The sequence below is a fragment of the Daphnia pulicaria genome, chromosome 6 (assembly GCF_021234035.1).
Source record: "Daphnia pulicaria isolate SC F1-1A chromosome 6, SC_F0-13Bv2, whole genome shotgun sequence".
In the NCBI taxonomy this organism is placed as follows: domain Eukaryota; kingdom Metazoa; phylum Arthropoda; class Branchiopoda; order Diplostraca; family Daphniidae; genus Daphnia; species Daphnia pulicaria.
The window spans coordinates 12,313,453-12,335,926 of record NC_060918.1 but is presented as its reverse complement, the minus strand read 5'-3'; the positions used below and the strand labels follow the sequence as shown (position 1 = coordinate 12,335,926).

Genomic DNA, 22,474 nt, shown 5'->3' with positions numbered 1-22,474 from the left:
ACGCTCGTCAATTGTTATCTCTTTACGTGCGCCAGCCATTGTCAAACAGCGTATCGATCCTTGCGAATCCTCGCAACTCAAACACGTCTGTCTCTCTCTCTCTGCCACTCGCGCGCAAAAATCAAGCCGAAAACTTCGCGGCACGGCGCAGTGTCGAGCCCATTATTTCCCGTTGGATTCACTTCGATCCCGTTGTCTAACTACGACTAATTCTATGGCAGCACTCATTACCAATCCGGAAATGGTGACTTGTTTGGAGCTGGTCAGAGGCAGGACGTCGACAACGAAGGCGCCTTCCAGTGCCGCCAGGATCTCGTAGGAAGTGCCTGAAATGGAATGACAGTCAGGATCGGTTAAGGATTTTTTTTTTTTTTTTTTTTAAGAAAAAAATGTAAACATCACTCACAATTAACGTTGGGATCCTGCTGGTCTTCGGCTTGCGACATCCACCAGCGCTCCTGACGCGGTCCGGCTAAAATCCACTGGTAGCGTCCGCCGTACAAATTGATGCGTGAAACGGCGCAAAAGACGCGACGGGCCCATGTGGCGTTGAAACTGGCCAGGATGATGCGGACGTCCTTCTCCATGAGTTTGGCCAGCGGTTGGGTCAGGTCGTTGACGAAGCCCTGCGACTCGGTCAACTCGATCCCGGCGCTGTCCAGCAGCGACACCAGCCCGTTATGCGCCTGATGCATCCGGCAATGCGGAAGAATAAAAACAAAACAAAAAAGAACCAATGAGATAAGACGCCAGCATTTTGTATCAAGATAAGCCATTAGACATTAGTCGAATGACAACATCGGAGGGACGAAAAAGAAAAGTTGGTTTGAACAGAGAAAAAAAGAGATAATCGAATAGGCCTATCTGCAAAGACATTGCCAGGGAAAAGGGGAGTCACGCCCTCTGCTGGTAGTTGATGCTGGCGGTGCAGCCTCGACGTCGACATCTAACTGGATTGACGTGTCGTGATGCGACATGACGACCAAACTCAATAAGATCGTGACTACTGCATCATCTCGTCTCATCTCGGGAGGGAAATGAGAAAAGACGACAGAGTAAAAAAGGAGCGGGCGAGAGAGAGAGAGAGAAACGGTCGCAAATAACAACAATAACAACACACTAACGGCAAATAATAAAAAAATGTTTTCTCTCAGCAGCAAGCAGCATCCTTCATGGCCGTCATGGACGTACACTAAGAGAATTTCAGCAAAAAAAACATTCGTCAGTCATTGATCCGACTAGACCCTCGCGCGTGGGTGGGATGACGGGACTAGACTTTTGAACCAAAAGGCCAACACACGACAGCAGCAACGGCTCCAACTTTCTAGTTCGACTTGCTCAACGTTTTGAAAAGGTCACACACACACACGCAAATATAGAAAGGGAAAAACAAGAGGCCCGTTTGGTTGTTGTTGTTGCTGGGCTACCGCAGATAACTCTGAGTGACAACCGAATCGTTCCACCTTTAAATATCGACGGCTGTCGGGGGACACTCCGCCAACGTAAAACCGGGCCGAATAATAAGACAATAATAAAGTTGTCTGGGGATCCTGTTGGTTGTCGGGAGACGAGCTGGATGTCTTTGTGGTGGCCGCCGGTTTCTGCTGCGAATTGTCAAAAAGTTAAGATGATGCATCAAAGTCAGTTGGGCGGAATCGCATCAAGCGGTTTGTGGCCATCATCATCCTTTCGGATGGACAGAGATATGAAAGGGCGTCATTGAGTTGTTGGTGGTGGTGGGGCGACAACACCAAACTCAATGAGACGCAAGGAGAAGAAGACGGAAAATCTGGCGACGGGCAAAGAGAGCTCTAAGAATGAAAAGACGCAATCAACCGGCTGGCTGCTATGGCGTCGCTCGTCCCCACGTATATATTATTACATTATCTGTCGTAATATGAAAAGACGAAGAAGAGATGATGAAGAAAACAACAAACAAAGAAGACGAAATGAGTTGGCTCAGGAAAAAATAAAAATAGTATTGCCGGCCTGGCATAGTTCGTTAGCAACAGCGGCGGCCCAAATAAATAAGAAAAGAAAGAGCTGCAAAACTATAGAGACAATCAAATCAGAGCGACATCACTATAAACATAATACACCTCCAGAGTATCTAGCTAGCAGCCTCTATACTCTCTCTTTTCTGGTCCATCTTTTCTCGTCGAGGCACGAACAAGAGCAACAAACAAAAAAAGAAAAAAATGGCAACCTCCCCCCGGAGTTATGACGATGTGCCTTCATCTCGAGACATGTTCCACAATTAAAGAGATACCATTGGAGCTGCTGCTGCTGCTGGAAGGCGGCCACCAGGTGCACTACAACCCGGCCAAGAGTGCGAATGACACGACAAACGGGCTCGTTGTTGTCAACCGGCGAGAGTGAGTAGTAACTGGAGTTTGCATCTGCGGTGAGGTTTGTTTAATGATACGGCGGAGTGAATTGACGTCAGACGGACCCGGAGTCAAGGTATTACGTATACGACGATCGTCGGCTGCTTTTCTAATCATAATGGAAGCCTTCATCTTCTTTGTCTCGTGTGTGCTCTATTTGCACTGTGTGTTTGACATGATTATTAGACGATACCCGAGATGCCGCATTGGTTACTTGGGCGGCGGCGGCGGCGCCTATTGGAATGGTAGCAGCACTCGCAATGCCAAGCGGAGGAATACAAGACCCCGCCAAGATAAAGGAAACTATTGGCTCCTTTCAAAAGTGTTATTGCCTTTTCTCACACCCACCCACTTGTACAGAAGTCGCCTACTCTACCTAGAACGTATATATAGATATAGATTGTAAAAGGGAAGAGAGAGAGTGGAAAACGTTCGTCTATTCTCTACTTTTGTGTTGGGTGGCCCCCATCGTCTATACACATTGATCTATTGACAATAGAGGCGCCGGTTTCGACAGCCAGAAGGAGGGCCGACGCACACACACACACACACACATAGCGCAGTGTGACGTTATTGAAAAAGATGAGACTCTTCTTTCATCTCCATTCATATCCTTCCAGTTCTTCCATCTTTCTCCCGTCACTTCTCCGAATGAAACATTGAGACAACAACAATCTGGAACAAATGTTACTTCTCCTTCTTCTTCTCCTTTTTCTGCTTTTTCCATATGTCATTCCTACCCGCAATAGTCTGAGCGAGCGGGCGAGCGAGCGAGCAGGAGGAGAAATGTCAAATGCGTTTGGGCGTCAAAACAATAACGACGGGGCGCCAGTGCGACAGCAGTCGGTCCGTTCCGTCCGCAGTTATTTGTGTGGGCATCGGGAGACACGACAGGCAGAGGTCGAACGGTCGTCGGACATGCCCGAGACGTCCAAAGACAAAAGACGTGAGCCCCCCCCCCCTCCACATGGGCCAGCACATTATATAACGCGGGGCCATCGGACAAGATGGGCCCAGCGATTGACCCCCAGCGTCGCCAAGGAAAAAGAGAAAAGAAACAAAAGAAAAACGAATCTAACATATACTAGACTATCCCCGATGTACACCGAAGAGCAAGTCCATTGGTCTCGTGATTGTATCGACGTCTGTTTTTATACGGGCGCGGGCTAAAGTCACCTAGGCCGACGGCTGTGTAGCCCAGCCAAAAAAGAGAAAAAGGAGGAGATCCCATCCATCACGTTGGAGGGCAGTGGCGGGTGGGGGTAGAGATACTGGCCATCCGTCACGATCAAGAGACGCGACATCACGCGGGACAAGAGACGGGAGAGAAGCCAACAATTTGTTTTCCCTCGACTATCTCTTTGGTCTCCCCATTTCCTTGCTGTTAATGGCCTACCACTATGACTGTACACATCTATAAACCTCCCCCCCCCCCCTCCCACCACCACCACATTGACAATTCCATAAATAAGGTGTATACGTGGAGGGGCTCCTAATTCTTTATTGATTAAAGGAGATGTATGCAAGCGGATCAGTGTCTGGACGGGGCCCTTGTGGAAAATGGCGAATGAAAAATAAGAAAAATAAAATAAAACTTACCAGGGCGAATCGGGGCTCGTTCTGGTAGAGGGTCCCGACGCGGGTCCAGTTGAAGGCCTGCAGCAGTTTGACGCGCGGCGCGTTGAAGGCGTTCTCGCTCGGGACGATGCGGAAAAAGTTGGGGTAACTCTTGCGCGTGAACATGGGGTGCGTGTCGGCGTACGAGAGCTGATCACCATTACCACCACACCAGGGCCACCATTCATCAAAGGGAAACAAAAGAGATTATTATCGGCATTCAGCAGCGAAAAAGGAAAAAGAAAAGAAAATGGATCGTCCTCCTCACGAAAAAGAGAAGGGAAAAAACAACAACGAACGGCCTTGGCCGCCGATTGATTGGCCGGCCAAAAACAGCGGGGCGCGTGACACGGAAGAAATGAATGAAGGGGCGCAGCTAGCAGCACTTACCACGGGAATGCGCCAATGTTTGGATGTTTTGGCGATGGAATCGGTGACGGAATTGCAGGATCCACCGAGGATCATCACTTTGCGCGGATCCTTGTCCATCATGTCGAAAAAGGCTTTCATGCCCACAGAGGCGCTGCACTGTAACGACACAAAACAAAACGAAAAATGATTATTTAAAAACGACACAGAACAAGGACATTTTCCTAACTCAAAAGTTTCAATTAAAATCCGTAAGTTTGGTATAGAGCAGTGAGTCTGGCGTTGCCATGGCGACGGTCATTTTGAAACACGCCAAGTCGACGATGTTACGCACGTGTGTGTGTAAGGGGAGGCCAAGAAAAAAGTTGCCGATATCATCGACACACAAGAGAAGATGATTTTTTAAAAAAAAAGACCTGCCAAGAGAAGCGATGGCTATCAACGTGTCAAACGCCCACGCCGGCGGACGCCAAAGAAAAAAAAAAGTGCTGCATATAGTGAAGAGGAAGAAAATAAAAAAACGATCCTGCGAAAAAGAAGAAAATAAAAAGCGGTTGTGTTTTGCGGATGTGCCAACGCGATCGAGTGCTGTGCATCAGGCGGGCGGGCGGGCGGGCTTTTCAAGTATTTCAAAAAGTCGAGAGTGTAAGAGATGGCGAGACACCAGTGGCGTCGTCTGAGCGCCAATAGAGAAAAGACGACGCCCCAGACTCTATTGAATTGATGACGGTTTCATCTGCTGGATTGAAAGAGCCAAAGTTTTCGTCTCCCTCATTTTTTCATCTCTGGAAAAGCATCAGAATATTTTCACACTTAACAAAGGGTAGCCAACGAGTGAATGTCTCCTTCAAAGAGCTTTTTTTTTTTTTCGCAGAGAGAAATTACAAGAGATATAAGGAGCTCAAAGGTCCTTCCTTCCGTTATTGTTCCATCTCTTCATCCAGGGGGAATATAGCAACACATTTCGCCCATCAAACTTTATATATCTACTATTTTTTCTTCTTTTTCTTCTCCTTCTGCGTCCCCCAGATTTTCATGGGCTCCTCTTAACAACGTCGATGGCGTCCATTAAGAGCTCGCCGGATGGGCAGTGCAGCGGAGGGATATGATTTGCTGCCGACTTCAAAGTTCCAAATAAAAATGGAAAGGCCAAAAAGAAGAAGAAGATGCTTTTGCCTTTGACTGGGCCATTCTTCTTCTTCTTTCTCGGAAAGAGATTAGAGAAGGAACGGGCGATAGTGGCCTCCAAAGCCGGCCACTCCCTTCCGTCTGAGGCGATTTCAACTCGACTAAAACAGCTCTCCCCCTTACCCCGTCAAAGGAGAGGAAACGGATTGCGGTTTTTCGCTACGGAATCCATTTTTGGCGACGTTTTTTCTTATTTTTTTCTTATTTCTGAACGGAGAAAAAAATGGGAAAGACAGCCGTTATGTGTGGACGCCAGCAGCAGGAGCAGCACATGCTCGGCTGGCGTGTGTGGCGTGTGCGTGGCGTGTGTCCCATCGGCGGAGAGAGAAAAGAATAAGAGAGATCGATATTTAATATCCATCCGTCGTATATAGGAGAGAGGAGCTACTACATACAACAACCCGGGCGACCGCGAAATCAGCGCCGCTAAAAGCTTCGGCCGCCTTTCCCATTTCCCGGCCTGGCCTGGCCTGGCCTGGCCTGCCCGCCCGCCACTGCACCGAAGCCTCTAGAGACTCTGGCTCTTCTTCTTCTTCTTTTTCTCCCAATAAACTTTTGGGTGAATTTCTCTGACGGGGAAGGAAGAAAAAAAGGCTCTACTTCACTCTGCATTTGTTTTTCTTGTTTTTTATTTTATTTTATATTTCATTCTCTGTCGAGGCGAAACCAATCGTGCGTGTGGCGCAGTGCTCTAGACACAACGAGAAAAATTCGCTCGGGAACGGGAGAAGTCTGGACGGACAGATGTCGCCATCAGAACAAAAGATCCTCTCTCCTTTTTTTGTTGTCAGAGAGAACGGCCGCCGGCGATGCGGAAAATGCCGAACGAACGACGGGGCACACACAAAACCCAAAAAAAGAACAAAAAAGACGGGGGGGCGGAATCTGATCCCGAACAATCCCCCCCCCCCCCTTCAAGTCCAGCACACGTGTCCCTCCGAAACGGGGAAATGTATAAAGAGAGAGAAAATGCAGAGAGAGAAAGACAATCAAAACAAAACCCCCTCCCCCCCCCCCCCCAACAAAAAAGTACAGTATTGCACTGCTTACAGGGTGCAGTAGTAAAAAGGAGAAAAGAGATCCTCCTTCCTCCCGCCAGCCAAAGCCTGACGAAATAAAAAAATAAAAAACAGAAAAAGAAAAAATCCTGACTGGATCAATATTGCAGGAGCTCCCCGCAAAGTAGAAGAAGAGTGTTGGTAGTGGAAGAAAACAACACCACCAAGTTGGTTGATGGTGGACTTTCAAAAAGGATTAGGGAGAAATGGTTGGTATGAGTAGTATAGACTTTGGGAGCTCCGGAATGTGGGTCTGTCATTTCAGATCTTTGTGCAGTGGCTCGGGAGAGCAGGAAAAATCCTAATCAATCCTGACACTGTCGTGTAGAGAGAGAGAAACTGTATATTGCGTAAGTATACCGGCATACATATAGAGCCGAGCTGTGTTACGGTAAGACACGTAACATTTCTCATTTGTGTTCATCGGACAAGTTGGATGCCCTTCTCCCATTTCTTTTTCTTCTGTCGTTTTCACATGCAAATTCGGGTTGGAAAGAGATGAAAAACACGGAAAACGTGGATCGAGTCACGACCGCGGTAACGTTTGCGATGGCGGGCCAACGGATACGTTAGCGTGTAGAGGCGAAAATGGCCGGCCCTTGACATTCGAATGTCGACTAATTATTTTTCAACAGAAATCCGAGAGACGACGTGAGAAAAATCAAAGAAAAAGACGACGGAAGTGGAGGATATTTGCCAGTGTTCGATCCGGGTTCAATTCTCTCGTTGATATTCTTCTCACGGGCAATTTACAGACGGAATGAAATGAAAATTTTATTCAGAAATTCAGACACAGATTCCACATAATAAACTGTGCAAACGGCAAACTAACTCGATTCTCACTCGAGCTCGTTCCGCACCACCAGTTTCGCCCCATCTATAAAGCCATAACTTTTTCGCCTCCTACCCCCCAAACCCCAAACCCCACAACCAACTTTTTTCTCTCTTATTCGGGTGCAGTTTCACTGCAGTTTTTCGCGGAATCGATTCGGCACTCTCGAAAAAAGAGAGTTTGCCCTCATAGGTAATTCTCTCCTGCGTCGTAAGACTCTGATCTGTGTAGACCGCAAACTTGCGAGTTATGTGATCGCCTAACCGAGTTGCGCATTGTAAATAGCGGCGGATTATGCCACCCATAAATATCAGACATATCAACACTCGAGCACAGGGTCAGCTTGTAAATATCCTGTCGACAATGCCGAGTCTGCCGAGAGAGAAGAATCGAAACATTCTTGGTAAAAGTAAGAAGGAAAAAACAGTAGAAAATATTTCCCGCGAGTTTTGTCTCCCGTTTTCTGGAGGGGCGTGAGGTATGGATGAAGCGCCAGCCTGCGCCACACACACTATTATGATTGAAAAGATGGAAAAGCCTTTGATGCTCTTTTTTCTTTCTCTTTTCTTCTTTCTTCCTCCTTCGCTTATTCATAAAGTGAATCTACAATACCCGAAAGAATAAGAATAAGAAGAAGAAGCCGAGTCTCAAAATTGAGACAAGAAAAAGAAAAGTCCATAGAAAAGTCGACGCCTTGGGGACGAAAACATTCAGCCAAGAAGAAAAGAATATAAAGACAGTGTGATGCCATTTTCAAATACTAGACCCAACCAGAGTATATAGTACATAAAAAGAAGGACTGAACAAACTTATTTTTTTTTTTTTTCAGCTGCTTTTCCATCCAAATCCTTCAAACATATTTAGGTTGGCAAGAAAAGAGGAGCTAGGCAAAACAAAACGTGGAAAGACATGCACAAACAGCCAGGCAATGTGCTGATGTGTATGTACGAGCTTATACATAGCCGGGAGGAACAAGGGACTACTACTGCTGCTGCTGCTGCTGGCAATTCGATTCGATTCAGTAGAGTGAAAATGAATGAAAAAAAGGAGGACCTTATATACCGGGGCACGATACGAAAATATACAAGGCCTCCTCCTCCTTCTTTATGTACACTATATAGCCTATCTATCGGCGACACATTCACGAGTCTCCTTGCCAGAGCTCTGAATGTTTCTTTTCTTTGGGAAAAGAGCAGCTAGGGATCACCCAGTGCTGAATCTAGCACAGACGAAGGATTTTCTTCTTCTTCTTCTTCTTCTGCTGCTGCTACTCCCGGCCTATAATATCACATACTACTGAAGATAGACGGGAGGAGAGGGGCTATATTATACGCTACTGCGTCTGTCTCTCTGTCTGTCTGTCTCTTATATTAGATTCTCCCTTTCACATCATCTCACCCGACAACATTCATATCTAGTTACACCATTGGACTTCCTATAAGGTGCATGATGACGCACCGTCCTCCTATCTGCTCTTCCTCGTGTCCTCTCCATAACGGCCCTCCCCATCCACCCACCTCCCACAAGAGAAAAAAAGTCCATAAACATCTAAAAGAGAGTCCCGCGGACAGTTTTTCTTTGCTCCTATTCGCTGGGGCTCCTTTGAATCAACGAAACAAGCGAGGACGTATCATATAAAATGGCCCCCCTCCTGATCCCCGAGATGAGAAGGGGACGACGACGACGGGCAGTGATGGTGGTGTTTTGTGGTCGCATTAAAGAAGGAGAGACGCAATGATCAAGTACCATTGCACAAGGATCATAAAACCCAAAGAGATATCACAGTTGGGAGAAGAAGAAGAAGAAGAAGAAAATGTTTTTTCTTCGTTTTGTTGTCCAGACAACGGAGGGAAAAACGTCAGTGGGTAGTAAAATCTCCTTATCAGACGGCCGACAGATGTTTGCCAAATGGGGAATCAGAAAACACAATAAATACCTAGACGTCCGTCATCCGCAAAGATGTAACGATATGCACAAGATGGACAATTGGAATAGTACAATCTCCTGCTATCCCCCCCCACCCCCCCACTCTATAATACATATACATCTCGGCAGCTGACTTTTACATCACTAAGCAGCTCAAAGGCAGTAAAAAGAAAATCCCGAACGAAAAAGTAAAAAACGGGAGGGGGGATCTACGCAAGACGACGATTCCCGTTCGTGTATAAAACTATAACAAACGATACAAGAGACGACGAGCGGACGATTTTTTTGACGTAGGAACGTCATCAAAAGCGGGATTGGCGTGCTTTGCTCTCTGTCTGTCTGTTACGTCTCTTGCCTGACAAAATAGGCGGAATGATGATGGGACGGAGGAAGGGGGGGGGGGGGAATCACTTGATAAGCGGCTTTGCCTTTGATATGAAAAGCGACAACGCAGAAGACTGGAGACGACTAGAGAGGCCGACGGGACGGGAGACGGGCCGGAAAGAGGATTTCTCCAGCCCAGCCAAGCCCAGCCCAGCCCAGCCCAGTCAGGGCACAACAAATGTAACCCGAAAAAAATTGGGCGTATCAATATTGAAGCTAGAGACGGATGAGCATAAGACGTTACGTCAAGGTAAACATGAATACAAATGTTTAGAGAGTTGCTGCTGCTGCTGAGGGCGTAATCAATTCGCTTCGCGCCGAGTTATACGTTCTACGGTCTCATAATCGGGATTGGAGGAGGATTTGAAGGGCGCAATCGTGACAACTTTTCAGTCTCAACACAAAACGAGGAGCAGCCAACGAAAAATGGAAAAATTGGGAGGGGAGGGGAAATTCATCTGTCAACTTTGCCAAGCGTTTTCTTAATAAACGAATTCCTGGGAAAGACTTTAGGCTTTTCCAGCTGGTCCATTTCCTTGTCTTTGGAGCATTTCAATTTCGATCCAATTTCATTCCAATCTTCCGGCCGGCCCCTCTCCAACTCGAATTCTGAAAATGACATTTTTATCTAGTCATTGGCTGAATTTTTCGTTTCTGCCTAGAGCTATTCCATCCCGCAGTTTCATAAAAAAATTAAAAAAATTCCTCCGAGTCGGATCCGCACCGGAAGGAGGATCAATTTCCCTGCTGGCCCAACTCAAACGGGCAGCAGCCAAGATGAAAACAACAACAAGGAAATCTGGTCACGACACGACGGACCCCGTGAAACTAACCCAATGAATTAAAATTGCATGACAAAGGGACGGCGGATCGGCGACCCCATGCCAAACGAGGAGCGACGATAATCAATGGCAGAGGACGTTGTCTCATGCGGGTGTGGTGGCCGCGTTCGTTGGGTGGTCATCACAGTTTCTTCACGAGTGGCGGGGCAGCAGTCGTGATCCATTACCCCGGAAGAAAAACGATCCCTTCCGCCACACCTACTACTACTACCTACTTCATAGTATAGTAGTAGCATAGTAGTAGTATAGTAGTGGTAGGCAATCCTATATACTTTCTGCCCCGGCTGTCCATCAGCTGCACGGCAGAGCATTGCCTGATGGAGCGCAAGTGCTCCTCCCACGACTTCATAACCCTCCAAAAAGTGATGAATCGGATGCGAGCGCAAAACCACCGACGGCGCCCTCCTCTGCTGTGCTGTGCGTCGGCACTAAATCCCCAAACGGGATCAACTTTCCAGACAACCAAAACAAAAGCCTGGGGGTCATTTCGCTCGACAACAACAACAACAACTCGGATTGAACTCGCCTTGCTGCAGTCTTTGTGTCTACCACCAGCGCGTATAGTCCAACTCTGGGGAAATGTTGTGAACATTGATGGTTGTTGCCTTAACCCAATTTTTCATCGTTTCGTTTCGGCAAAAGAGGCCGGGATCCTTCCGTTCCAGCGTACAGGATCAGGAGCTTAGCCTATCCAACTAGTACTCCAAGGAAGCCTTCAAATATAGCAGACGAATAAGAGAATCTCTTTCCGATTCGTTTCTTCTTCTTCCTGTTCTGCCCCTGGCGAAACGGACACGGCCCATTTCTGCTTCTCTTGTCGCCCGACCAACTTCGCATACAGCCGACGAGTTCCGCACAAGGAACGATCCCTTCCACCTCTTTAAAGGGGGCCAAGTTTGACGTCATTCTATCAGAGAAGAGAGGAAGGAGGGAATGGATCTTTCGTGGTGGAAGCGACAACCCCAAGTGGAGCAGAACCACCAAGTGGAAGAGAGACGGGCAAATGTCATCCAAAAGTCCCCCCGCGCACACACAAGTACTACTACTACTACCACTACTTACTAAAACTACTTACTAACTGTGTATACGCGTCCTTTTTTCTGTCTATTACCACTAATTCGGAATTACAGACGATCTTTTTTGGCTTCAAAGGCTTTTCATCCATCACATTCGCCATTCCGGACTTCCGCCAAAAAATGGAGGGGCGGGGGAGTGGGGGGACATGTAAAAAGGAAAAAAAAGCTAGCCGGAAGATGGAGAGAAAGTGGAGAGATGGATAGATATAAGAGAGCGGATCATCATCCAGTCTCTTTTTCCTCCGCCGCCAAATCAATTGACATGATGTTTCTGCAAATGTGCGTGTGTGTGCGGTTAGTTGATGGATCATCTTTTCTGGCTGGATCCTTGAGCAGCGGTGAAAGTAGTTGGGACATTGGCGGGGTCGTCGACTATTGATTTGGCATCAGCTTTTTGGCCCTGGATGTTTTAGTTCCGTCAAGTGCTGAGGGCTGCGGCTGATGGGGCAATCAAACTCGGCGCCATGAGATGCGACTCTTTTTTCTTTTTTTTCTTTTCTTCCTCGGTTTGTTTTTGTTTGCTCCCATTTTATTTGTATTTATTCTTCTTTCCAAAAGTGGGTTTTTTTTCTTCTTTTGATGGAAGGAACACAAAAAAAAATAAAAAAAAAACAGACGTTGGCTGTGTTGTATCCCCCTTTGCCATGATAATGAGATGAAGAGAGAAAAGACGACAAAGGCGCGCAGGGTGAAAGAGACGGCGAGTTTCAAACCGGGCGGGATCGAGTCCTCGTGAGTTATGATGATATTCCCCCTCATCATAATCGCAAAGTTGCTATTACGGACGGGCGGTCTATGATGACGCAAAGTGGCGAAACTGGGAATAAGTTGCCCTATAAGATCCCCCCAAAGTTGCCTACCTTATTATATATTCTCCTTATTATCTAAAGCTACTACACCCACCACCCGCTTTCTCTCTCTAATGTGCAGCAGCAGGAGGAGGCTGCACAGGGTTCGGGAGCGGACCTGGCCAACACACCTGGACTCGAATGGGAGGATCTCGATCGATGGAGCAAAACAACGGTGGGGGGATGGGCGTCCACTACGTCGCACAAACTCCCACCACCACAACCGCAACTCCTGATGGAAAGGGAGAACTCCTCGTTGAATGCGCCGCTTTACGTAGTACAAGTAAGTTGGGATCTCCCGTTAATGACGGATCATCGTTATCAATTCCAACAGCAGCGCTCATAGTTTAGAGTTTCTTTGTCCATTGATAGTGGACGGACAGACGGACGGACTTTGGCGCTCTCTCTTTCTCGCGTCTGACATTTGACTCGCTGAATTGCGGCCCCGCCGCCCGGATTCATTGTCCGTCAAAACGGGGTGGGTAAGGGGTGAGAAAGATGATCCCGGTCTGCTGCTGGGTTACACACACACACACACACACACACAAAGGAGAGTAGTAGTAGGTCACGATGTTGTTGGTGGTGGTAGACGATCCTGTGCACAGTGCGAAAGAGGATCTCTCGTTCGCTGTTGGCTATCGATTTGCGACCATGTCCACGTCGGGGCTGGCGACGAATAAATATTTCCCCTTGGCACATTCGGACTTGGCACGGGCAACTTGATCCATCCGCAAAGCACAAACGCGCGGTCATGTTTGCCCGACGCTCTTCCCTCATAATCCAATTCATACACTCACGCCGACCAGCACATCCATCGCCGCGTCAACGCCAGCCATTGCCGCATCCGACATTCTCTTTCACATTTTCACATTTTGTTGTTCTCCTCGCCATCGGCAAACGTATCCAAAAAAATTGATTTGAAAAGCAATAAATTTATACGAGCCTCCCCCCTACTATTGTGAAATTCCGCAGTCGGGATTTGATAGGATTTTATTTTCCCCTTTTTTGTTCACAGTGGAGTTTTCGTGAGTCGTCGTCTGCTACTTTAATCAATCGCGGCGTGTGGGAGTCGCGGATCAACTCCTCCTCTGCCACCCATCCGCACACACACACACACACACACACACACACTTTTAGAAATTGAATGCAGCGGATCAGTTTCAACAGTAGCCCGGGCCAAAGAATGGCCTTTTCTCACAAAATCCACTAAAGTCAAAGCAGCGTCGTATTATTATTTGGATTCTTTTGCTGGTCGGCGGCGCGACCCGTTTCGATTGGCTCTTTTGAATAAGTGAGGAAAAGAAAAAGAAATAGACGGAGGGGGAGGTTAATAATATCACGACATCAAAAGTAAAAGAAAAAAAAAGAAAAAAATTGGAAATTGGAAATATGGAAATGGGATACCGCCCATCACTCCTATATGTACTCAGTGCAGGAGCTTGGCTGTCTGCCCTGCGACTATGTTGAAACAGTATATGCATAAAGAAGAGGTTATATACCGCTGGCACAGGCAAAGTGACCGAGACTTTTCCTTTTTTTTTTACAGGAACCTTCCCGACCAATCGAATCCATTTGGAAACGGAACTCTCGTCGCCTTGGCGCAAGAGAAAAAAATTGAATAATCAAAAGAGAATGGACCGGAATTTAATTTTTTCTTCTTCTTCCCCCGTTGTGTGTGAAAAAACTATTAGAAAAGATGGAAGATTGTGGGGGAAAGGAAGAGAAAATGAGAAATGAAAGCTCCCGGATGAAAAATAATAAGAAAAAAAGCGGAAGCGGGAGAGAATCTGATCGATACATAATTAGCGACAGCACCAGTCGACCCTCAAAATGACGTCCCTCCCTCGCGTTATTTCAATAGGGGGGAAATAAAAAATTGATCGCCATCGTCGTCGAGCGATGCTGGTGCCGAGAGTTGCTGGGAAAATAACTCGCGCACGAGTTTCACCGTGTGTGGCATCAATCAGATTTCCAATAAGTTCTTTAGTGCGTCTACACAATGACAATGACAATGACAATGACAATAGCAGCAGCAACAACAACAACAACAACAACGACCAGCTTCATTGGAAAAAAAAGAAGCGAACAAAATACACGAGTCGCTGGGAAATATCTAAAGAATATAAGAGAAACGTCTCTTTTTTTCTTTTCTTATAGATCCCGACCGGATCTCTGCTACATGCGACTGTTATATTATGGCCGGGCTCCTTTTGTCCGTCTCTCTGCATTCTCAAAGCTCAAATAAAGGAAAGAGGAGAAGGACTGCTGGTCTCTGGGTAAGTTGGCAATGGCCAACTTGTTGCCTTCACTTTGGTGGGTGGGGGAGGGAGGGAGGAGCGTGGACCGACAGTGTGCAACTAAACGGGTCGACGTGTCGTCGCTACAGTCCCGACCGTCGTCAGATTGGCGAGTGGCGCGCGATCAAATCAGAGAAACCCTTTTATCAAAATAGCCGGAACGGGTGCCAAATCTCGCAAACGGCTTGTTTTCTTGCAGTAACCATCGAATAACAATAATCCAACCAGCAGCACTGGCTCTTCTTCTTCTTATTATTGCGCAAAGGTACTAGTACCAGACACATCGACAAGGGGGGAAAAGGAGATGAGATATATCGGCTGATGAAAAAGGAAATGGGTATCTCTCCATGGCTGCCCCCCCCCCCTCGGGCTGGCCCCCAAGAAAAAAGAAACTGGCCGAATTGACCGACGACTCTGAAGGGAATCGTCTCGTCCCTGAAGAAATCAGATCGGGGCCCCGGCCTCTCTCTCTCGGATCCCCACGTCACAAGATGCGAAAGAAACTGCGGGCGGGGTCTATCAAGGTGGGGGTGCAGTGAGTCGGCTGAATTTCCTGCAGCCTTTCAGTCTCGTTATTGTGTTGGATCTTTTTTTTATTTATTTTTATTGCCCCAGTCGTCTGATGGGCAACGCTCGAGGGCAGCGGCCAGAGTGTGTCCTCATCATCAAAAGAGGAAAATGATCGCTGCTGGTGGTGGTGAGTGGGTGGGGGTGGGATGCAGTACCTGCGTGTCATTGTAGAGGAGGCGCAGTCGGTAATCGTGCAGGAAACTGCTGTTGGCCAAATGGCGGAGGGCCAGCGTGATGGCCGGCATAACTCCCTGGCCGAGCGGGGCCTCGATCTCGTGATCGCTCAGCGCCAAAAAGCCCGCGATATAAACGTCCTGCCAATTGCTGTTGCTGTTGCGGCTCAGTCCGGTCGACGACGAGCGCGACGGCTGCTGGTGGGTCGTTCCTGGCGGCGGCCGCGACCGGATTCGATACGATCCCGTTCCCGCCGCCGCCGCTGCGGCCGCCATCGACGACGACGACGACGCCTCACTATCCCAGACGGCCAACAGTCCAATCGTCAACGTCACAATGGCCGTGACCAGAAACGACGACATTTTCTGGCGGTTGAATGAAGAAACAACGAACGAGGAAAATAGAAAAGAAAAGCGACACACAGAAGAAACACACACGCACGCACGGCAGACACCAGAAACACGAGCGCAGATCTAACTCCTTTTCTCCCGTGGGTTAGATATACGTGTCGGTTGGCACCGGATGGGATCGCTGAAGGGTCACAGACGTCGTCGTCTCTCGGATGCTGGATGCTGCCGGATGTGGGGCTCGACAAATCCAGCAGCAGCCAGAACTTTAGAGTGAGACGAGATGGGGCCAGCAGACCAGCGACTGTCCTCTCTGACCAATGCGCATCTGTTCCACGGCATCGGCCGGCCTTTTTGTCTCCCTTCGCTTCCGCCGTTCCAAACGCAAACCAAACAGTTCCGGCGTGAAAAGAAAAAAAAAAAAAAAAAAAAACGCCAACAGCACTAGTCGCTCTAGAACCCACGACAGCAATTGATTATGGAATTCACTCGGCACTCGATCACACTTGCACTGGCTCACACACCCACAGCTACACACACGCACACACGGCGAACGAGCGAGAAAGAGAGAGAGTGAGAAATAAATGAGAGATGATGACAACTAGAGTTCTATAATTGTTTCGGATGGGAAATGATGAGAAATTGGCTATTTACAGAGACACTCTGGCGATGTCAAACTGACGGGAAAATTCTTCTTCGACTTCTTCTTCTTCTTCGTTTTCGACTTTTTTGTGTGTGCGCGTGTGACGAGAGAGAAAGCGACAATAGGATCGTTTCGGTCGGCGGAGTGAGGAGCGAGGATCGGTCCGTCGAGTGGACGTGGAAAAAGCTGCGCAACGGAAATGAACGAGGAGATGAGAAAGAAGGAGATGGAGAAAACAAGATGAGAGCAGCAGCAGCAAGAGGAAAATGGATGGAAATGAAAAATGGAAAATTGAGAGATTGGACATCCGGTCGCCTGCGCCCCCCTTCCGCAACACTTTTCTATTTATTTATTTATTATTTTCCCTCCCTTGTCGTTATTATGCTTTTTTTTTCTTTTTCTTCCGGGGGGGTATTATTAAACACACGCCACAGCCACACACAACACACACACACAAAAAAGACGTGCACCACACACACACACGAAATGACTCGTATAGTGTGAGACACACACACACAGAGCAACTCTGTGACTGACTACCTGTCCGCTCCACCGTCCGCGCCAGAGTGAATCGCGTACAGACCGCGCCCCCCAGTCACACACACACACACACACACTCACGAACGAACGTCGAGATGGAAAATAAAAAAATATAAAGAAAAAAAAAAGGTGCCGGCGGTGTATGGGGCGCGCCAAAACTATATACCCCACTCCGCCTGGCCTCCCCCAGCAGACTGCGCATGACGACCCCACGACAGGAGCAGCAGCAGAGATACACCATCCCCGGTTGTGTGTCATCTCCAGTTGAGTTGAATTGACTATGGCAAAGTATCAATTTCTACACTCCTTTTGGGTGAAAAGAAAAAAAAGACCCAACGTCCATCGCGGTTACAAGAGGATCGAGACAAGTCGGAAACAAATGCGCGGGAATTTTTTTCGCGTTTGGAAAAAAAAGATGGGTCTCCGCACTTAAGCCAATTAATGGCCAATGATATTTCTGCGTCATTCAGCCCGATACCGTCATCTATACTGCAATGCACTTGACTATGTTGTTGTGGCCCGAGTTTGCCACGTACTGAGATAGCCAAGTCCTTCATCAAGTATTCAGACATGGTCCCCATCAAAACCGAAAAAATAAAATAAATAAAAATAAGAAAACAACAACCGTCTTTTTTCATGGCGCATTGCCTTCAGTTAAAAAAAAAGAAAAAACGCAACGACGTTATTTCTTTTTCCCCCAAAAAATGTCTCGCAACGGCACAACAGCGGTGGTACAGTCTGCAGTTTTATAGATTTTATGTTGAGCTCAGTCGTGTGACGAGTAGTGACGATACTGCCGTTGATCCTTCCATAGCTCCCGCTCCCTCCCCCCCCGTCCGGACATTTTCGCTATTGTTTTCTCTCACTGCTGTTCAATAGTTGTGTTCTTCTGCTATAGACTTTCATTTCAATTTTTTCCTTTTTTTGCGCGCGCTCGGATCCATCGATTCGAAAATGGGTAGTAGGAGGAGGAGGAGGAGGAGGAGGAGGAAGAGCCTACGGCGCGAGATGACTGCGACGATTTCGTGACCCACAAAGGAGAACTGCCAGCGACGGGAAGAGAAATCAATGACACACGGCAGACACAACATGAAATCTATCGCCGATCAAAAGTGGCCGAACAAACAAAACAAAAGAGAATCCCAACTTTTGCACCAGCTAGAGATAAACCGGGCGAGATAGTAGGCGGCGCAGGGGTTTGCTATGACGATCAGCAAGTCCATGCTCGTCAGATAAAAACATCTGCAGTGCAAGATGAAAAGACAATGTTGTTGCCTGAGTCTACTTTTACTCTAGCCTGTTTGCCCCCCCCCACCCCTGTAAATGTTTTAAAATGGAAAACGACCGATAGCGGGGCCATAAAATCATCAAAAGCTTTTCGACGTAAAGCAACAGCCTAAGCGAGTTCAACTCGACTCGCCCAAGGCCTGGCAAATGAAAATCCTTTAATTTCTCAAAAGCGGCTCAACATGCAACTTCAAACAAATACATGTACACACACACCTTAACGTTTGCACATCAAGGGAGAGCGGTCTAGGAGCCGGAACAAAGTACTTGGTGCAGTTTATATCCGTAAGTGGATGTGTATAAGATGGGAGGGGGCTGGGCTGGGTGGGCTGGCCTCGCCCGCTACAGTGTATGTAGAATATTAGATGCAGTTGCAAGTCCGTACGTACCGCCTCGATGGATTTAATTATTCGCCAGCGCCAGCTGATTGAACCACCACCCCACATTCGCTACAAGGAAACGTTATTCGCTTTACTGCCTCCATTCCTTCCGCTTTTAGCATTGGCATCAGAATTGGAATTACCCTAGTCCCTGTGGTAATCGGAATTTAATGAGAAGGACGCCACAGCGGGAAAAAAAGGGAAAGAAGACAATATACACGTTTAAAAATAAAAGAAAAAAACTAGGACAACAAATCCAATAAGTAGGATTAATCCCCGTAAAAAAGCTAGAAAGTGCGCAGAGAAAAAGTAAACACGGATTAATGAAAACTAATCATCTTATTTGATAAACAAATAAAAGGGCCGTGATAATCAGGGCAACTAGATTTTCCGAAAACCCATTTTGCAATCCGTACCGATAATTATCATCAATTCATTATTATTATTATTCAATTAGACGAGAGTGCGCGCTAATGATTAAGCACTGCAACAACGCGAGTCTATATCCGGTCTCGGGGAAACTCTTGAAAAAATAGTGAACGGACAGCCGAGAGAAATTCCAACTTTGCTAAAACAAAAAAAGGGAAAATGTGAAGATGGCCTGTAAGGTTTTTTGGTTGGCAACTAACGAGCCCCCACCCCCTCCCTGTCTTGTTTTCATTCCAGAACGGAAAACTTTCGTTAAGACACTCAAAGTTGCCTTTCTCATTATAACAGTGTCTCTCACCGCCGAATGCCAGCGTCTCCAATGTCAACTTGCTTCTCCACTCGAGGCTTGAAAGAAGTTGTCAACAACCCGCCAATAATCAAACAAAAAACAAAGTAATAATTAAAGTGAAAATAGCAACAACAACAAAAAAGAGACAAACTCGGAAAAAGGACGTGAAATTGCCCTTGAGGAGTAACCTTCACGACGAGAACATGAAGAGGCCGGCACAACTCAGTGTGTGTGTGTGTTCTGTGCAAGTTGACGCATCGCATTAGCTGTTGTATGTAACGATCTATTGAGAGCTAGGGGTAAGGGGGGGGGGAACAAACAACAAAGGCTGGAGGTAGAAAACTGAACAACACGTGAGTGACGGAAGTCGCAGCGCTTGCTTGTGTCGCGATGATGGTTCGTTTATAAAAAGAGAAAAAGGAACGCCGACACGACTTGAATTAAGAGGGGGAAAAAATTAAGAATCAAGAATCCTGATGATGCGGGATGAATCCTTCTTCCTGGATGGCCGGCTCTTGGCTGCTAACACCACCAGTCCCTGAACCTTCACCCGGAGTCAACCTGAGCGTCCCAGACGATTTGAATAAAAAAAAAAAAAAAAAAATTCAAATAAGAAATGTGGACGGAGCACAGACACACAAAAAGGAAGGACTCACAAAGTGGTCGACGTGATCGTATCGTGTCTGTCAGATTCTCCCGTGCCATTCTCGATATGTTGGCCCAAAGTGACGAGGCATTCGCAGTTGTTGGGAACGAGGATCAAATCCTGCTTGTACGGATAACCTCCAGCAGTCGTGGAAATGAAAAAGAGTCGAGGCAAAGTGCTCTGGTGGCAGCGACCGCGCACCAATTCCGTTTCCTCCGACCTTTTTTTTTTGCAACGGCAAACGAGAGGGCAAATAGTGCAAGTGCTTCATTTCATGTTTTCGGAACCGTTCAATTGAATCAAGACAGAAGAGAAGAAGAGAGCGAAATGGAGTTACGACTTACAGGCAGTGGCGATAGACGACGGGCTGTTGGATCCCAGTAGGGTTTAAATCCTGAGCGATCGGCACCAATCGATCGCTCGTGAGCGAACGGCCGTACAGCGGGTAGAGCAACCGCGTTTCAGCACGACAACACTGAGGGACCCACGAAGGCGAAGACGGGCAGGTACCACCACATCCTTCATTCTCTAAACAACATGTCAATAAATGTCAATACACTGCTGGACGGCAGGGCCAATCATATGGTAGTACCTGATGTGTTGTTGGTTTCATCCAGTTTCTCTTGTTGATTTTGGCTGTTGAAAAGAAGAGTGGAATTCAATAAATGACTAGATAAGTCTTCCAACCACTTGGGCATTTCATGTACTGGAGGTATGGTTGGCTTTATCTAGTAATGATTGAACAAAATAATTTGACTCGTAAATTTCACTCATTATGGGGCTTGAAGTTATTACCCTGCTGGATATGACAGATGGTTTACTCGGTTTCATTTTGTCCTACAAAAAGAGATGGTCTCAAGTTAAAACGAAATAATAAGAATGAAATGTAAGATTTACCTCAAAGACATCTAAACCTGGCAGGTAACAGCCGTAATGTTGAAGCAAATCGCCGAATATTCCGTTGGCGACAGAAGGGCACAGCACTATGTAATAAAGCAAGAATGGAAATGAACAATCAACTTTCAACAGCTGTCAATTATCTTGAATGACACGACATATTGTAAGGAAAATCGAAATGGCAGAATATTGTTACAATGACTTAGAAAAAAAGAGCAAATAAGAAGACTAACCTGGTAAATTGTTTTCCGATTTCGCCCATGATGTACTTGACAAGAGAGTGATGAATATAACAACACCTTGCAGACACTGACGGATAATAAGAGCGGCCATGCTGTCACCTCGTGCTTTCTATACTCAAGACTTTCCTCGTTCTTAAAAATGACTTTTTAAACAATGGCGATCCCGAGAAGAAGCCGTAAGCTGAGAGCCGAGTTTTTCACGTATTTAAGTACTGACAGCAACACGTCAAATGAATTTGAACAATCTAAAACTCTTGTGATACACCAGCAGTCTCAAAACTCAAAAATTGGATAAAGTTTCAACAGACGACGTTGAGTACAGAGACAACTTTTCCCCGTGAAAAATTCATGAAACTTGATCTAATAATACAGTTTACCTATTTTGCTGGAACTTTACTTCCTAGTTTATAAATAATTTTTATTTTTTAAAAGACAATCTTTAAAAAATATATATCAAAGAAGATATTCCAACAATTTCGATTGATTTGTTTTCTAGTGAAAATTTGGCAATTGCGCGATTCCAGTTAATTAAAGTGGAGCTATCTATCTGACGAAGGCGGTTTGATTGATTAAAAAAGAGAAGAGTAGTATAGGGAAACAATGTGTGTTTTAGAGAGAAAAGTATTTTATCACGTTTTTAGTAGTCCATCAGGAATTCAATAGAAACACTCAAGTAACGGGAGTAGAGCAGCAGAGCCCACGCCCGTAGTACAGCAGCCGCCCAGCAGCCCGTGGGGTGCCACTTAGCCGTTGACGTTGGTCTGTGAGAAAATGCACTTCTGTTTGAGCCTCTTTTCGCTGCTGGATCCTCGAAATAATAGGGGACTTAAGAAACGGCTCAATAAAGATTCAATAGAGAAACAATTTTAGCCGAGAGAGAGAGAGAGAAGGCGAAGGCCAGACTGTAATATGGAGAAAGAGAGAGAATGTGATGCATATAGGTTTACAAAGTTAAAAGTTGAACAGCTCTCTAATACTTGATATATAGCATTTCCAACGGGCGGGGGCGCTCCCGGCATATACGAACGTATTATAAGTTTTCTTACAAAAATATTTCTATTCTTCCAGTGATGGGAGGGGGGATTAATCCGCCCTGTGAGTTATAGTTTGCATTTATGCGCTTATGTTTTGTGTTTTGCTTATTCAAGATAACAATGTAGGGCGTACGTATGCGTCATCACTATGGCTATAATACAACTCAACGTC

The 22,474-nt window shown here is 46.6% G+C and overlaps 1 protein-coding gene and 1 long non-coding RNA gene across 3 annotated transcripts in view; both read right to left on the bottom strand.

The window, feature by feature from the left end:
* Positions 1-20,555, bottom strand: part of LOC124344084 — a 28,122-nt gene extending 7,567 nt beyond the window's left edge. The window contains exons 1-5 of one of the 2 annotated variants that reach the window (XM_046797509.1): positions 20,474-20,555; positions 4,395-4,532; positions 3,987-4,154; positions 407-686; positions 232-326 (exon numbers count right to left, since the gene is read on the bottom strand). In XM_046797509.1, the coding sequence (XP_046653465.1) occupies positions 232-326; positions 407-686; positions 3,987-4,154; positions 4,395-4,514 (663 nt within the window). In that variant the 5' untranslated portion in view covers positions 4,515-4,532; positions 20,474-20,555. Of the gene's footprint in view, positions 1-231; positions 327-406; positions 687-3,986; positions 4,155-4,394; positions 4,533-15,549; positions 17,298-20,473 lie in introns of those variants that run through there. The other variant, XM_046797508.1, reaches the window with a different exon arrangement.
* A 470-nt stretch (positions 20,556-21,025) lies between these two features.
* LOC124344288 lies at positions 21,026-21,316 on the bottom strand. Its single transcript, XR_006919647.1, has 2 exons — positions 21,260-21,316; positions 21,026-21,112 (listed from the first exon to the last, which is right to left on the bottom strand). It is a non-coding gene; the product is annotated as an uncharacterized LOC124344288 (long non-coding RNA).
* Between the last annotated feature and the right edge of the window lie 1,158 nt (positions 21,317-22,474).